Consider the following 17887-nt stretch of genomic DNA (forward strand, 5'->3'; position numbering starts at 1 on the left):
AGATACAGCGTACGGAATTGTTGTCATTACGTAAAGCAAATGTGTGCAAAGTACGCAATCCGAATGTCAAACAGGTACAGTTCCATCAATCTCCAGTTTGAGGGGAAAAAACGAGGCTAAGGACTGTCTTTAAACTGTATTTAAATAACCGTCTCATCGATGGGTAGATAGGATGGTCCTTATTTGTTTGAAGTTTCGTAATAAAATTTGAAAATTCCTTATTTTGGAAGCAAAGTAACTTGAAAAGGACAGTTTGGACTGTTTTACTGTCTTCTACAAGGTTGAAGATGAGATATACCTTTGGAAAACTTAATAACTTTAGAACCACCCTATCCAAACCCTATCTTGGACCTTGACGATCCAAACCATTGCACTGTATTATCATTAGTCCGTGTTATTTAGTGTTATTTATTGATCGTCTGCCTTGGTTGCATAATTAACACTTTGTCACCGTACTGTACACTCATTTGGCGGGGTGTGTTTATTTTGAATTTCTTTTTTTCGTTCATAAATAAACTGGGCTGGTGTCCGTTACGTACTGTTTCCCCTTAAACTAACTGTTGTCGTAGGTGTACAGGTAGGGATTCTCCCGCGTTGGACAGCGGAACGACTCGAAGGGGGCATTCCAGGCGGTTCGCTTCTTGCCCGGTGCTTCCAGCATGTTGTTCCAGAGGGCGGATGCCGCGCGGCTGTGAATTGGGAGAATGTGATTATGATTCTGAATTAAATTTCAATGTTGAAACAGAAATTATTTTCGATAGTTTAAATTAGAGTTAAAAAACCGCACAAATGTAACCAAGTTAGTATGGAAACTCTGGTAGAACTGGATGGAAGTTAACTGATTTCAATTGGAATTGAGGAAAGCAGATATAATAATAACTGCATTTGATTACAGACCAGAGTGCCAATGTTTTGGCATGAGATAACCAAGATATTTACGATCAGAATTTGCATTAAATTTCTTATTAGGGTAATTCTCTACCAACTCACACGAAATCGGGAAAAGTTGCCCCGACCCCTCTTCGATTTGCGTGAAACTTTGTCCTAAGGGGTAACTTTTGTCCCTGATCAAGAATCCGAGGTCCGTTTTTTGATATCTCGTGACGGAGGGGCGGTACGACCCCTTCCATTTTTGAACATGCGAAAAAAGAGGTGTTTTTCAATAATTTGCAGCCTGAAACGGTGATGAGATAGAAATTTGGTGTCAAAGGGACTTTTATGTAAAATTAGACGCCCGATTTGATGGCGTACTCAGAATTCCGAAAAAACGTATTTTTCATCGAAAAAAACACTAAAAAAGTTTTAAAAATTCTCCCATTTTCCGTTACTCGACTGTAAAAAATTTTGGAACATGTCATTTTATGGGAAATTTAATGTACTTTTCGAATCTACATTGTCCCAGAAGGGTCATTTTTTCATTTAGAAAAAAAAATTTCATTTTAAAATTTCGTGTTTTTTCTAACTTTGCAGGGTTATTTTTTAGAGTGTAACAATGTTCTACAAAGTTGTAGAACAGACAATTACAAAAATTTTGATATATAGACATAAGGGGTTTGCTTATAAACATCACAAGTTATCGCGATTTTACGAAAAAAAGTTTTGAAAAAGTTACTTTTTGCGTTTCTCTTTGTTTCGTCGTCCGTGTCTGTCGCGGGTGACCATGAACGGCCATGATCGATGACGACCAACTTTTTTAAAACTTTTTTTCGTAAAATCGTGATAACTTGTGATGTTTATAAGCAAACCCCTTATGTATATATATCAAAATTTTTGTAATTGTCTGCTCTACAACTTTGTAGAACACTGTTACACTCTAAAAAATAACCCTGCAAAGTTAGAAAAAACACGAAATTTTAAAATGAAAAATTTTGTTCTAAATGAAAAAATGACCCTTCTGGGACAATGTAGATTCGAAAAGTACATTAAATTTCCCATAAAATGACATGTTCCAAAAATTTTTACAGTCGAGTAACGGAAAATGGGAGAATTTTTAAAACTTTTTTAGTGTTTTTTTCGATGAAAAATACGTTTTTTCGGAATTCTGAGTACGCCATCAAATCGGGCGTCTAATTTTACATAAAAGTCCCTTTGACACCAAATTTCTATCTCATCACCGTTTCAGGCTGCAAATTATTGAAAAACACCTCTTTTTTCGCATGTGCAAAAATGGAAGGGGTCGTACCGCCCCTCCGTCACGAGATATCAAAAAACGGACCTCGGATTCGTGATCAGGGACAAAAGTTACCCCTTAGGACAAAGTTTCACGCAAATCGAAGAGGGGTCGGGGCAACTGCTGTGTGAGTTGGCGAGAATTACCCATTATGGTTTCAGAGTGCAGTCGATTGAACACCTTATTTATTATTCATTGTCGAGCAGCACTTGAAGCATATCATATTTATTGGCTTAATGAAAGCTAAATCGAAAATAAGCACTCATAAATGTTAAAGAACAATAAAAGCAAAACCAACTTACGCATGGCCCTTCTGGCTTAAATGGAAGCAGTCGTATGAAAGCAGGCTATAATCTACTCCTTTGTGGTTGTTTAGCTGAAATTGAGAAGAGAAAAGCAAAAAAGCCGCAAATGAAATAAATAAGCAATGTGAAGGAAGTATCGACAAAAAGAGGCCACTCACAGTAAGCCGCTTCGTCCACGGTTGATGAACCACGGCAAATCCGTCGAGCCCGCGGAACTCGTCCAACATGGGCACCTCTTCCTCCACCTTTTTGTACTGTCGCTGTATTTTGGCCCACCTGGCCCTCGAACTCTCCGTCGAGTTGTGGATCGGTCCCACCCAGCAGGGACACTCGCCGTGGTGCAAGATCCAGCAGATCATCGGTTTGTCCGGCAAGTTCACCACCTTCTCCACGTCCGGCATCGACACGATGTTGACGAACGTCCGCGGCAAATTGTCCCGCAGATATCGCAACGTTGCCAACAGGTTCCTCCTGTGCTTCATCGGCAGCGATTCCGGGTTTTTCATCGTACAAACATACGCGCAAATGTCATTCCCGCCGATGGTGATCGTCAGGATCTTCCAGTCCCGCTTGAAGTTGACCCGCCGGTCGGACTTGATCCGCGTCACCATTTGGCGCGCCATGTGGGGCAGTTCCTTCGAGATGGCACCGATTTCAGCGTTGTTGAACTGCGAGTCCCAGTGAAAGCTGTAGGAATCGCGGTAGGAGTAGCCCACCAACTTAGGATTAAATACTTTTAAAATGTTAGGAAGCGTGGTGGCGTTGCGCCAATTCCACTGGCCGCCGATGCACCAGGACAGGCCCCGGTTCTCGGTGTACAGCTCGAGGAAGCTCGTGGCGGATGCACCGCTGGCCGTGATCACCGAGTCCCCGATCGCGGCAATCACGTTAATGTCACCTGGTAGAAGAAGAAATGATTATAGTGAAAAAAAGAGTGCTACTGAAAACTGTTATAAATATTGATTGCAGAGCTACCAATTTGCCGTCCCGGGATTTTATGAAAATGTATTGGAAAATGATGAAGGTTTAAATTAGATAAATCGGCTCAAAATGTTGGTTCAGACTCGTTAAACTGGTTCCGTGTGCATGATGAAGGCCGATTTCCAAAAGTTTGTTTTTAAAAAAGATAAACATATTTTTTTGTTTTTCATATAAAAAACGTTTATTTTTCAATTTTTGTATTTTTTGAAAAGTGACATTTGGGAAATTCTCTACCAACTCACACAAAATCGGAAAAAGTTTTCGTGAAATTTTGCTCTAAGGGGTAATTTTGGTCCCTGATCACGAATCTGAGGTCTATTTTTCGATATCTCGTGACGGTGGGGTGGTACGACCCCTTTCATTTTAAGGTTTTTTACTAAGACACGTTTTTCAGAGATTTGTAGCTCGCAACTGTGACGAGATAGAAATTTGGTGTCAAAGGGACTTTTGTGTAAAATCAGACGCCTGATTTGATGGCGTACTCAAAATTCCCAAAATTCCGAAAAAACGTATTTTTCATCAAAAAAGGTTAAAAAATAGTTTTAAAATCGCTGCCATTTCCCGTTACTCAACTGTCAAAAATCGTGGGACATGTCATTTTATGGGAAATTTAATGTTCTTTTCGAATCTGAAATAACCCAGAAGGGTCATTTTTTCATTTAGAACAAAATTATTCATTTTAGAATTACGTGTTTTTTCTAACTTTGCAGGGTTACATTTTAGAGAGTAACAATGTTCTACAAAGTAGAGCAGACAAAAAAAAAGTATATATAGACTTAAGGGGTTTGCATGTATTCTTCACGAGTTATCAGAATTTTACAAAAAAGTTTTTTGAAAAAGTTACTCTCCAAATTACTGAAAAACGTGTCTTAGTAAAAAACCAGAAAATGAAAGGGGTCGTGCCACCCCACCGTCACGAAATATCAAAAAATGGACCTCGGATTCGTGATCAGGAACCAAAATAGCCCCTTAGAGCAAAGTTTTACGCAAATCGAAGAGGTGTCAGGGCAACTGCTGTTTGAGTTGGCGGAGAATAACCCATTTAAAAATCAGGCTTCGTTATGCACACGGATATTTCACGAAAATTTCAGACATCTCGAGATATCGTGGAACCCGTAAATCAACTCGGTGTTTTGAGAAAAAACACTCACAAAATATGACAGTTCGCTTTGCGCATGGCAAAAATTAAACTCTAAATCGATTCCTATTCAGTTTAAACTTGACATATCTTCATGAATTTTTCAGGTGTGTCATCATCATCATTTTGGTGGATTTTATAAATTTCCTGAAATATGATTTTTTTCTAAATGTATGTTATACCTTAATGGTTGTGGAGCATGGTTTCACTGTTCAAAACTCCTAAAATATTTCTTTTTAAATATTGTACGTAACGAAGCTCTGCTACTAAAATTTGAAAAAAAATGTATTTTCTTCAAGTTGTATGTTTTTCAACAAGTAACAATCACTTGAATCTACCATTGATGAAGCTTTCATATCCGATATCCATTATCTGAACAATATCCAATAAATTACAAATTTTCAGGGAATTCTCTGTAAATTTGTTGAAAACTCCCGTTTCCCGTGATTTTTGTAACCCCTGGATATTCGGTTAGAAAGTTAGAATTTTGTTGATTTTATTCAACTTGAACTACAAGAGTCATTCGCTGCCTACACACACAGGAACAAGACTCTTATTATCTCATTTTATCGATCTAGCGAGGACCCGATTTGGTCACTTTGGTTTTTGGTAATCGATATCAAAAGAACACCCTATAATAGCAGTTTAGTTAAAATGGCCTGTGAGCAATAACAGTTTAGTTTAAATTGCCTGTGAGCAATTTTCGCAAAAACAAGCTTTTTTGAAAATTTATTTTTTGATGTTTTTTGGATGAAATTTTACTTCTTCCGTGAACAAATAAATCATTCTCCACTCTTAGTCCCTACAAATCTTGATACAATTTGGGCAGCTGACCAAACAAAAGGCTATTCAAATATTTTAAATTTGTATCTGGACCTTGACAACGGATTTCGTCTTTGGCAAAGTTATGGCTTAGAAATATAAAAAAAATACATTATAAAAAATTACCAATTTTTGAAATTGACTTTTAAAAAATTACTTACATTCAAAAATAGAAGGATATTGACGGTTGTGTCACATCTTGTTACAAGTCTGCTGTTAAAAAAATAGGACGTATCACAAAAAAGCACACAAGCGACGATGAGTTCCCATCTTTTAAGCTATGGCACAAGTTGGTCAAAATTTATTTACTAATTATTTTACGAAACAATCGATAACAGTTTTTTTACTTAATTTTCAGATGTAAAATATGATTTTTTTTTGCAATCAACTACGTTTGGCTGATAAGATTATTTGATCAGATGGTTCATTGAATAATGCCAATTATTTTGAACAAATATGTTATGTCGGCATTTTCTTAATTTTAGGAGAAAATTGATCCCCCTTCAACATTTGAAATTAATTCAGGCAATATGTTTCTTATTCATTCAAACTATTAATTTTCTATAAATTACAGCAATTTTACAATAAACCTAAAAGTTTGTGTTTTATATTTAACATGCTTAGGCCATTGCAAATATTTTTCAAAGTGTATGTCGCCTCCCCATCAAAGTCGGCCTGAATAATCATGGGGCAAAATGCATTTTAAAACACTTTTTTCGTAAACATTTTGAAACCTAGGCTTGTAATATCAATTTTTATATTTTTTAACCCACACGCTGACGAGGCTAAGCTAGGGTTCAAGTCTCCCGAGTTTTCCCTGCATAAATTTTGATATCGTGCACCGTTTTCAAAATATGTCCACTAAAATTTGATTTTTTGTTGATAACATGACTTGTTTGCCTTTAAAGTCATGACCAAGCTTAACCATCTCTGAAAACATGTTGTTCGAAGAGATCAGCAAATTTCCTATAGTGGTTGATGAGATACAGCTTCCGAAAGAAAGTTACACAAGAAAAACGAGTTTTTCTCTACAAAAATAGCGTTGATTTTTCAATTGACGATAACTTAGGCTTCATCCATAATGTCACGCTTTAGGGGGGGAGGGGGGGGGGGGTCTGAAAGAGTGTGACATTGCGTGTTATAAGTATAGGGAAAGTGTGACAAAGGGGGGAAGGGTGGAGGTAAATTTTAGGTGATTTTAGCGTGACGTACTTTATGGATGAAGCCTTAGCAAATATGCGTTCGATTTTCTAGGTCAACAAATGATATTGTGAAATTTTTCAATCTTGATATTGATATTGTGATTTTTTTCAATCTCTCGATTAAAAAATATCTTTATAAAAATTATTGTACCTTACATTTGAAAAGGCCCAAAAACATTTTTTTTACAATATCAAATTTAACTTGGGATTTCATATTTAATTTGCAATCGAAAAAAAATTGTAAAATTTTGACAAAATACATAGTTTTAGAATTCTAATTGCCTAAATTTCTTAAAGCTAAATTTGTCGAAAAAAAGTAATATGAAATTTAATAAAAAGTAATATAAAAAAAATAATATGAAATTTTTTAGATCAGTTTTAGTATATATTGATTATTAAGAAGATTATTAAGAATTTAAAATTAAACACCATATAGAAGAATTCCTCCCTTCTTCAGAATTTTGGTTTATTATAACAGATAAATTTTATAATAGAGAAACGATTTGCGAAAACTCAGAAAACTACTCAATCGACATTCTTCGTCATTCAAATTGCGTAAGTCAGTCAGAATGAAATTAAATTAATATTAGGTAACAGGTAACTTCAAACAGGCCAAATAATTGTAAGGTCAAACCGACTGAGTAATGATCTGCACTAATTTGGAACCGTCCGTTGAGCAAAAACAATTGTTTTCATTGCCAAAACCGTTGCACGAAAAATGAAAGTTGTTAATGAGTCATCGTAAAGCAAAAACCCCAAAAAACTAAAACGGGATAATTATTCCGCTTACCTGGTCTCAACTTGTGCACGCTGGTGGGCGGCTCTCGGCTCCGACCGAGGGTCACATCACACGGAAAGGGCACACTGTCCGGAACTTGCTTCTGCAGGAACCGACCGCGCGTCTTCAGCCCCGTCCGGCCCGCCATCATCATCGTGACGTTCCGGTACAGGTGGAAGAACAGCCGCCACTCGGAGTTGTCGAAGACGGTCGGCCGGAACGCGCTCAGCTGGCCATCCACCTTCCAGCGGTGGAATTTGTTCTCCTGGCACATCAGCAGCAGCAGTATCAGGTAGATGTTCAGGGAAGTCTGTGTGAGCCACATTTTTGTTTGTTTTTTTTTTTGGTTTTCGGCTTTTTTCGTTGGTTTTGTCACTATCTCATTTTCTTCGTTATTCTTTGTTATAGCTTAGTGAAATCATTTTTCGGTTTATTTTGATTTTGTAAACACGCAGTCACAAAAATTTTAATAATACTGCTGAAATAAAAATATTATCTCCCACATTTGATTGTTTAAAGGTTTCCAAATTATTCAAACACCTGACTTGAAACATTACTTGACGGTAAAAAAACTACAAAAAATCTGAGATCTTTTCGTTTTATAATGGACTGTAAACTGCAATTCGTCTTACATTTTATGTGATAAAAAGCGTTTTCCTTCACATTTTTTTCTTCTTTTCATCTAATTTAATTGCTACATCACTTTTCTAATGAGTGTATCTTGACTTGACATTTCAGCACCTCCCTTTGACACTCTTGCTCACTCACAATTTGCGCTTCTGCTGTCAAGAGTGTGCTTAACGTGCGGCACCCGAGCATAACTTCAAACAAAAAAGAATCATAATTATACAACACCTCGTTGAAAGATTGTTATCGAGCGAAAACAATAAGACAGAAAAAAAGAGTGAGTCCCAAATAAGAGAGGAGTCAACCTTGGGCCAAAGAGTTTCGTCGAGGCTGATTGGATGACGATCTTCAAGGGGTCCGAGCAAAATTTCGCAAAAGCGCATCATCACTTGTCGGAGTGGCCGGCATTGCACTATACGGGGTTGGGGTTTTACCAGCAGACTCAGTGCTTTCAAATTTAATCTCAATTGTGCAGTAGCAGTGTCAGAAAACGCTCTGCCAAGAGAATGGCGCTCTGGCATGGCACACGCAAAGATTGCCGCCGAAAAAAACCATGTGCCACACCGAAATCGACCGTTAACTGCACTGAAACTGTGGTTTGGGTAACTGGGGTAAGGTGGACCCAGTTTTTATACCTTTCAAAATTTAGTTTGTTATCGAGAAGCTGCCATGGCTAACTGTTAAAGATGTTCACTTTGTAAGCGGAAGATACTGTTTCACATCGAGAAAGTCTAGGACAAAGGTATTCTTGAACACTGAGTATGCGTGTGGTGTGGTCCAATCAAATCCCCGCTGGTCGGCAGTGAAATTATGGGAAAGTCAAGTTATTTGTCAGACTTGGTTGATGCTTGTATTACTTGCCATAGTAGCAAAAAGTTTCAGGAGTTCTACAAGAGCTTTTCAAGATAGCTACAGTATAGCAAATTGGACACCAAATTTCTCAAAAAAAATATTTAAAAGTTGTTCTCCCGAATTGCAAAATTGAATCTGCTCGATGCAGAACTTTTTTTTTTCAGCACTCGTCGTACTTATCCCACTCGGTAAACCTTGTACGAGTCGTGCTCAAAAAATCTCCTTTTTGGTTAAACAAAATCTTGCACATAAATTGGGACCATCCACAATCCACGTGGACACTTTTTTGGAATTCTCAACCCCCCCGTAAGTGTACACGTGGTTTATGGATGGTCCCATTCGAAGTTGCAGCGTTTTCAAGTTAAAACCATTAGAGACCATCCATAAACCACGTGGACACTTTAGAAGGTGGGGGGGTATGTTTTTTGTATGGAAATTGCCCACGAGGGGGGGGGTTGAGATTTCCAAAAAAGTGTCCACGTAGTTTATGGATGGTCCCTTAGTAAAGTTATGTTTTTTTCGAAAGATCCGTTTGTATTCTTTAGTCTAATTGTTTACGAAATCGGCCAATTTTGTGAATTCATATTTTATGATTTTTTTTTATTCAGCTCAATATTGGATTGGGCCTTCTCTATTACCAAAGAAGCCATGTTATGTCATTTGTTGACCCATACAAGGCTCCAAAGAATTTAGGCAGCTTCATACAAAAATGATACGTGAATATTCGAAAATCTGTATGTTTTGAAGGACATTTTTAATCGGTTTGGTGACTTCGGCAAAAATGTAGATATTGATGAGGACTACTCAAAAAAAAAAAAAAAAAACGCGAACGATTTTTTGACGATTAACTTTTTTTTATGTACAAATAATCAACTTCTCACAATCATAATCACATCACCAAGTGTCGTCATTTGAAGCGTTCCTGTGGATCAAGTTCCAATGGAGCACCCGCAGTCGAGCAGTTTTTGACAGTTCGCTTCATAAGAAATACATTGTTGAAAAAAGCAAAAACTGCTCGAATGGAAGTGCTCCATTACACAACTCTCATGATGCCAGCGACAAAAGCGTCACTTAAGAATTGGCAACGCTGCGGACTTAACCATCGGAGCTTATGCAGCTGATTTTGGTGAGAGCGTTCTTGTTTTGTCCCTAATTATTTAACTGCACATTAATTTTTATTAAATTTACCAACCAATGCCCACTACTTCATTCGTCGGTGCAGCATCCCATCAAACCCTTTCCCCTTTCAAATCTGGATATCTTGGAGGTCGTCTAAGTTCTAAGGCATCTCTAAATGGTATGCAGTCATCACATCCCTCCGCACTTCCCCCGTTGATCGTGAGGAGTCGACCATGAGGACAAACTTTTTTTTCTAGTACTAATATCTCAGAAAAATCGAAATTTTTTGACTCAACTCTTACATTTCAAAAGAACGTAATATTGAATAATTGATCCTTTTGAAAGCTCTGATAAAAAAATTTAAACAATTTTTTCCAAGGGGAACATTTTACAAATGTTTTATCTTCAAACATTGAAAATAGGACTATTAGTTTCTGAGATGTTTGTCCTACAAATGAAAAGATTGTTTACATGAGACTTGAAAATCTTTATTTTTTTTCAGTAACACGAGGTTCTATCTTCAATGTGAATTTTGAATAACGAAAAACGGAATTTTTTCTGCTAACATCAATTTTTAAGTGGCTAATTCTTGAAAACAGTGCACTTTATCAAACAGCTGTAAAGTACTTTTCAATTGCAAATTTAATTTTACGCGAAAAACTGACGTCAGAGGAGTACAATTTCTTTTTTTCAAAAATTGCGATTTTCGTCCCCTAAAACATAATAACAAATTTTAAAACTTATATCAATTAGATTTTGGGAAATTGAATTTTTGAATAATTGAATAGGAGTGGTCGTGGCTGAATGGTTACGGTGATCGCTTTATAAGCGAATGGGTCCTGGTTTCGATACCCATCTGCTCCCAGCGAGAAAGTTCTGGACTCATTGAATTTGGAAATTAATGAAAAAAACATGAAGCTCACGGCGGGGCTCGATCCTCTGTCCTTAGGATTGGCCAGCAAAATGCTTTCCACTTTACCGTGAAGCATTGGTAGCTTGAGTAGGACTTAGACTGATACAAATGAATCCAAGAAACGGACGAGAATAAAATTGAATGCAAGTTGAATATCAGAACATACAAGAATGCATAGGGACGTGGCGTTACATCGTGCTGCCATCTGGTTTTTTTAAGCGCAAGAGTGGAAAAGTGCTGAGTCATCGTCTATAAATAGACGGCGTCCTATCTCGCCCAGCAAAATGAAGTCGATAAAGTAGTCGGTTTCGATGAGAAAAAGTGGAAAATGTGATCTAAAAATAGCGACGCCATCCCCCTATTGCATTGCATGCATGCAGGCGCATTTGAAATGAACCTACATTACCTCGCTATAAATAGCCTGGGCGACTGATAGAATTCATCCAATAAGAGATGAGAAGAATTGAAAGCTTTCCCATTAGAAATGAGAACACACGAAGAATTCGAACAACAACTCGCCAAGGGTGGATCCTCAGGCCATTCACCTTCCCAAAAACCGTCCAACTCCAAGCGAAACTTACTTGGGGACACCATGGTGACTTGCCCATGACCACTTAAACAAGTGGAACATCAACACTTCCCGTCTTCCAAATCCCTTTCCTTGTCCCTGGTGCGCGGAGGAGATGGGAGCGGCCGGCAATGGACGGCTGCCATGGTGGTGAGAATCTGGTTCAGGTGGAATTGGTTCTATTCCCAATTATCGATTCCTAGGCAACTTGGGCTTAGACATCACATCACATGGCGAAAATCCAGTCTGCAATCCGCTAAAATCAACGTCTCCTAGCGAAGCGATTTGAATAGTCCTCACCTATAGCTACAATATTGCCTAAGACACCAAACCGATCAGAAAATTTCTTCAAAAGATAAAGATTTTCGAATATTTACGTATACAGTGCCATGCCAAAATAGGGAAGTTGCCAAAATCCGCTTTGTAAATGCGGCCCTGTTACTCTTCATGGGTCATGGGAAAAATTTATTTTACTTTCTCCGATAAATTACATTTTACGTCGAAAACAGTAGTTTATGCAACAACTCAAAAACCAAAACATAAGTGCTGAAAACTAGATCTTTTTAGGACAACTCGAATTAGTGCTATTATTAAGTTTTTAGCATCACTACTAGTATTCCTATAACTGGTCGCAGTAGTACAGTCATCCCACATATTCGGAACACCCACAAATTCGGAACACTTTTATGATAATTTGTCAATAGCACACCCAACTGGCAGTCGCATGATTGTGATGCATGGCGGCATGAAAGTATATCAGAATCTGCATGAAATCTGTCCTCATGCATTTTTTGCGATATAGGGGTATGACATTTTTGCCCGTTACCGACAATTATCGACATTACCGACGGCTGATTGATTGTATTGGAGAAAAAAAAAATTAAACAGAACGAGGATTGAACCAACAACCCAAGTAACCATCCAGCACTAACTAAAGTCATTAATCAGCAGGATATGGGCACCACTATTGCTGATTAGCCACCCAACAGCATTTGTTAATGCAAATCAGCACTGACTCAACAGCACAGTCAATAGCTGTTATAATGCTGATTTAGAGCTACGCCTAGCAACACTTTCAAAATTATTTATCAAACTGGCAACACGATTCTGGTTTTGAGTGAAGAGTGAAAGAGAGAGAGAGAGAAAAAAACAAACTTCTCGCTCACTCGTCGTCTTGTTTGAAATGACCATCGATTTTTTTCGTTTTGGTTAAGTTTTTTAATTGGTTTTTCATGTAAGTATGTGAAATAATTGGATGAATTATTATTTTAAAGAGTTGCATTATTCATTTTCAGCATTTTCTAAACTCTGCACCGTGAGGAAGAATAGAAAGCAACCGTTCCAGCAACTGCTTGTTGGCAAGCCCCGTCCGGATAATCTTCAGTGTACGATGGCCCGTGGGATTTCCGGAACCTGCAAGAGAATGCAGTTACCCACAACGTCAGATGCGCCACCGAAGGCCTCGCAGCACGGCAAAGACGACATGATCAACAAAGCAGTTGATCTTACGGAATTTGCCGGGGGCAGGAATTTTTGTAGTTGAAGATTACATTGAAGCAAACTTGAAGGATGCATTTGTGTAAAAAGTAATTTATCTTATGTAATAATATGAAATATAAATATGTATAATTAATAAAGTATGTCAATTGCTTTTAAGAAAACTAAAAAAACTTTTTAAATGTGATCAAGAACAGCATACATCAAAATGGCCTGGTCTGAAACAGTAAACAACAACATGCTTTGAAATCGCACTTGAAAATTGCTACTCACTTAGCCGTGAGGACACGGACTCAGGACTATCTCCACAACAGCGATGTCAACTTCCATACTTCTCTGCAGAGCATCATCATCAAAGCACAATCACAAGTCGGTAATGCAGTTATAAACACTCCAAAAATAGAATAGAATTCGGGAAGGCAAGGGGAAGAGAGAGAGAGAGAGCAACTTTTGTTTTGCTCTCTGTTTTTTTTTTGTTTTGACATTTTCCGCAGGGGTGGGCAAAAACAGTCGAGGCCAGCACTAAACCAGCCGAGTAAAGTCCAATTGCGGTCATTATTCAGCACTATAGTAGCTGTTAGTGCTGACGTAAAAACTAGTTAGCTTTTACTCGCAGCTGTTAAAGCGCATTAAATGCCGAAGTGTGGCTGAGTTTAAGTGCTGGATGGTTACTTGGGAACTTCTAGGTTATTGATCCGACACGCTACCACCGCACCATGGACGCTTGATGAATTGAGAGGGACAGAGCACCAACATAATCTTCTCTCTGGAGTGTTGCTCGGGGACGCGCCAGCATTATATGTGTTGGTGAGAACTGCAGATCGCTGACATGTTTACACGCGGGCAAAAATGAGCTATGAGCTTGCTGCAAAATCTGTTAGAAAATGTAACATTTTCTGCAGCAAATCCACTGTTGCAGATTTTGAGCTATATATTTCCTTTGGGTGCATGCCAAAAGTAGCTTTTGTGTCCACCCTACTATTTTTAGAACCTTCATTGGGACATTATCTTGCTATTTCACTTGTAAAAGTAATTCTTTTTGAACAATAAACTACATTCCAAGTCTATTTTGTCCAGAGCAGCAAAACACTGCCTCCAAATGGCCTGTTTCATAATTGTGGGATATTATTGTGCATCCCACTATTGTGGAACACCTAAATTTAACTGATATTTTCACAAAAAAGTTGTCAAACCATGTATAAAACATCACTTAGCTTGAGTTTCATTGGTTTCAGTGTGTGAAGTCATTATTTGGTAATTAATATGTACTCCTGGAGAGATCCAAAGTTTGTTTACATTCGTAAGAAAAAAGTGTTCCGAATTTGTGGATTTCAAGGGTCATAGTAATTCTTCAAAAACTTCATATAAAAGTTAAAATTTGCAGATGTTCGATACAGCATTCGAAAGATCGCAAGAAAAGCTTTCAAATGAAGGTAAAAGCGAATCATTAAGTTCAATCATCGATTTGCTATGATTTTTTGAACATTGGCCGATCTGGAAACCGTTCCGAATATGTGGGATGACTGTATTAAGGCCCTACAAAAAAAAAAGATTTCAGCAATGATGATGAGAAGGCCATTTTATCATAATAAAATTACAGGAAAAGTTACTATTTTGCACCCGGAATTGAAGAAAAGTTGTCTGGCATTTTTAAAGTGTACTTAACAGAATTCAAAAAGAAACATAACTTGGATGACATAAAAACATCCGTCATTCACTATAGCTCAAAAGTCAACACATTACGCACTTTACGCATAAAAAAATTCAAACAAATCAAAGGGGGTCAAGTTTGTGTAGATATAGTTTTTTACACAAAAGCGAAATAAAAAAAATGAATTTTTCGTACACCGTTTTAGTGGAAATTTTTAATCATTACCTACATTTTTGCCAAAGACATCAAATCGATCAGAAAGTTCCTACCATGCAACGAATTTTCGAATATTTCAGTATAAACAACCTCCAAATTTGTTTGGAAACTTGTATGGAGAAACAAATGATTTTACATAAGGAGCCTTGCCAATGCAAATTATATTTCAAGTTATTATCCTCCCATTCAATGGTTACCCAAGTAACCATCCAGCACTTAAACTCAGCCACACTTCGGCATTTAATGCGCTTTAACAGCTGCGAGTAAAAGCTAACTAGTTTTTACGTCAGCACTAACAGCTACTATAGTGCTGAATAATGACCGCAATTGGACTTTACTCGGCTGGTTTAGTGCTGGCCTCGACTGTTTTTGCCCATCCCTGCGGAAAATGTCAAAACAAAAAAAAACAGAGAGCAAAACAAAAGTTGCTCTCTCTCTCTCTCTTCCCCTTGCCTTCCCGAATTCTATTCTATTTTTGGAGTGTTTATAACTGCATTACCGACTTGTGATTGTGCTTTGATGATGATGCTCTGCAGAGAAGTATGGAAGTTGACATCGCTGTTGTGGAGATAGTCCTGAGTCCGTGTCCTCACGGCTAAGTGAGTAGCAATTTTCAAGTGCGATTTCAAAGCATGTTGTTGTTTACTGTTTCAGACCAGGCCATTTTGATGTATGCTGTTCTTGATCACATTTAAAAAGTTTTTTTAGTTTTCTTAAAAGCAATTGACATACTTTATTAATTATACATATTTATATTTCATATTATTACATAAGATAAATTACTTTTTACACAAATGCATCCTTCAAGTTTGCTTCAATGTAATCTTCAACTACAAAAATTCCTGCCCCCGGCAAATTCCGTAAGATCAACTGCTTTGTTGATCATGTCGTCTTTGCCGTGCTGCGAGGCCTTCGGTGGCGCATCTGACGTTGTGGGTAACTGCATTCTCTTGCAGGTTCCGGAAATCCCACGGGCCATCGTACACTGAAGATTATCCGGACGGGGCTTGCCAACAAGCAGTTGCTGGAACGGTTGCTTTCTATTCTTCCTCACGGTGCAGAGTTTAGAAAATGCTGAAAATGAATAATGCAACTCTTTAAAATAATAATTCATCCAATTATTTCACATACTTACATGAAAAACCAATTAAAAAACTTAACCAAAACGAAAAAAATCGATGGTCATTTCAAACAAGACGACGAGTGAGCGAGAAGTTTGTTTTTTTTTCTCTCTCTCTCTTTCACTCTTCACTCAAAACCAGAATCGTGTTGCCAGTTTGATAAATAATTTTGAAAGTGTTGCTAGGCGTAGCTCTAAATCAGCATTATAACAGCTATTGACTGTGCTGTTGAGTCAGTGCTGATTTGCATTAACAAATGCTGTTGGGTGGCTAATCAGCAATAGTGGTGCCCATATCCTGCTGATTAATGACTTTAGTTAGTGCTGGATGGTTACTTGGGTACCCAAAAAATCAAGGAAATTTTGTTGTTGTTAAAAATTTAAGTTTGTTTTGAATAGAACTTGATTAATAGGTTAACTAATTGAAAACGCATTGCATAACGTTTATTTAGGCATTTTAAGTAAATAATGTCTTTTTCATATTGGGACCACCAATCGAAATTTGTTTCTTTTTATTTGACTACAAATCACCTTCAAAACATAATTTTGGTCATTTAACCCCACACCCCATCTCCCCACCAGCTTCTGTCAAGTGCCAGTCCAAATTACCCATCAAATGGCTTGAAGACGGCAGCAGCCAGCATAGCTTTGGTTTGGCTAGCCGCCGGTAATTATGGTCCGATCGGAGTTGTTCATACATCTCTTTGATTTTTCTCCTCACTTCATTCATGCTTCGCTCCAGCTGGTTTAGCTGATTTGGCGAGCCAGCGAGGTGAGGACAGGTGCGTTTAATCGCGCCAAAGTGCTGCCTTCGGCTGAGCCCCGAAAAGTAGCATCACCCCGCTTGACTGGGTTAATCTTCGAATAACGTGCCGGCTCAACTCCGGTGTAATTGAACTCTTGTGAAGGCATTTAAAGAACCCTCGCCGGTGTGGTTTTTCGTATTTCGTTAGATTGATTATGTCTTTGGGTGTGCGATCGCATGATTGTTGCGACATCGTTCCTTTAATAGCCCCGCCGACTTGAGTCTCTTGAGAGCTGAGTCTCCTTGAGTTGTTCTGTCAGACTCGTCGAGGTCGACATGCTAGTCGGTGAAAGATTGTGTCACGTGGTAAGGCAGCCACCCTGGGTAATTGTGCTTAGTTGATCAACTTTCAATTAAATGGACAGTTAGAGCAAATGTTTAATTAGATCTACTTTCATACCTAGTTCAGTTGCACATGTCGGTCAACAAAAGCACGTGTTCAACGCAATTAAATTTGGAAAACAAGTTGTAACACATCTAATTTAATTCCTTTTCTGGCAAATGATGAACCATCCTCATAAAATTAGGCTCTCAATAAATCAATCGACACGTAAGTGTTGCACCTCGGAGAAGGTGTTTGCTGAACGGGCTGGATATAAAAGTGATTCAATCTTTTTTGCAACAATAGCTCAACTAGTACAAAAGCTTTCAAACAGGCGATGGATTGGAGGCTTCTTCCTTTGAGTGCAGTTTAGTGTTGATCAGATGTTGTTTAACTAATAATCGCATGGAGCAAAATGCGTTAAGAGTTGAAACATTTAGTTTGTGTTTTTGATTGTTGTCGTCTTTTGTTGACATTATTTATTTTTTCATGTTTGAATGTCCAATTTCAAATCAACAGCTTATTTTAAATACATCTCTACTTCTTTATTGATAAAGCAGTTTAGTTATCGCAGATCTGTGACATTTAAGGACTTTTTAATATGTGATTAATGAATTTTTGTTTTTTTTTTTCGGTTGAGCACTAGTTTGTCCATGCTTTTTTATATTCGAACATCGAATCTAAGAAATTTTCTGATCGACTTGGTTTTTGGAAAATTTGTAGGTATTTTATAAGAATTAAACAAAAAAGGCCAACGTTTTCAGTTTGTTTTTCATGGTTCTTATGCAGGATATATCATAT

The 17887-nt window shown here is 37.8% G+C and overlaps 1 protein-coding gene across 3 annotated transcripts in view; it reads right to left on the reverse strand.

The window, feature by feature from the left end:
- Window positions 1-129: 129 nt before the first annotated feature.
- The window catches only part of LOC120412559 (phospholipase B1, membrane-associated-like), a 38859-nt gene continuing 21101 nt past the window's right edge, over window positions 130-17887 (reverse strand). Inside the window, exons 2-5 of one of the 3 annotated variants that reach the window (XM_052708381.1) lie at window positions 7409-7871; window positions 2634-3373; window positions 2473-2546; window positions 130-689 (exon numbers count right to left, since the gene is read on the reverse strand). In XM_052708381.1, coding sequence (XP_052564341.1) covers window positions 554-689; window positions 2473-2546; window positions 2634-3373; window positions 7409-7721 — 1263 coding nt within the window. In that variant the 5' untranslated portion in view covers window positions 7722-7871 and the 3' untranslated portion in view covers window positions 130-553. Of the gene's footprint in view, window positions 690-2472; window positions 2547-2633; window positions 3374-7408; window positions 7893-17887 lie in introns of all 3 variants that reach the window. The other 2 variants (XM_039573062.2, XM_052708382.1) reach the window with 2 other exon arrangements.

The sequence above is a fragment of the Culex pipiens genome, chromosome 2 (assembly GCF_016801865.2).
Source record: "Culex pipiens pallens isolate TS chromosome 2, TS_CPP_V2, whole genome shotgun sequence".
Classification (NCBI taxonomy): Eukaryota; Metazoa; Arthropoda; class Insecta; order Diptera; family Culicidae; genus Culex; species Culex pipiens.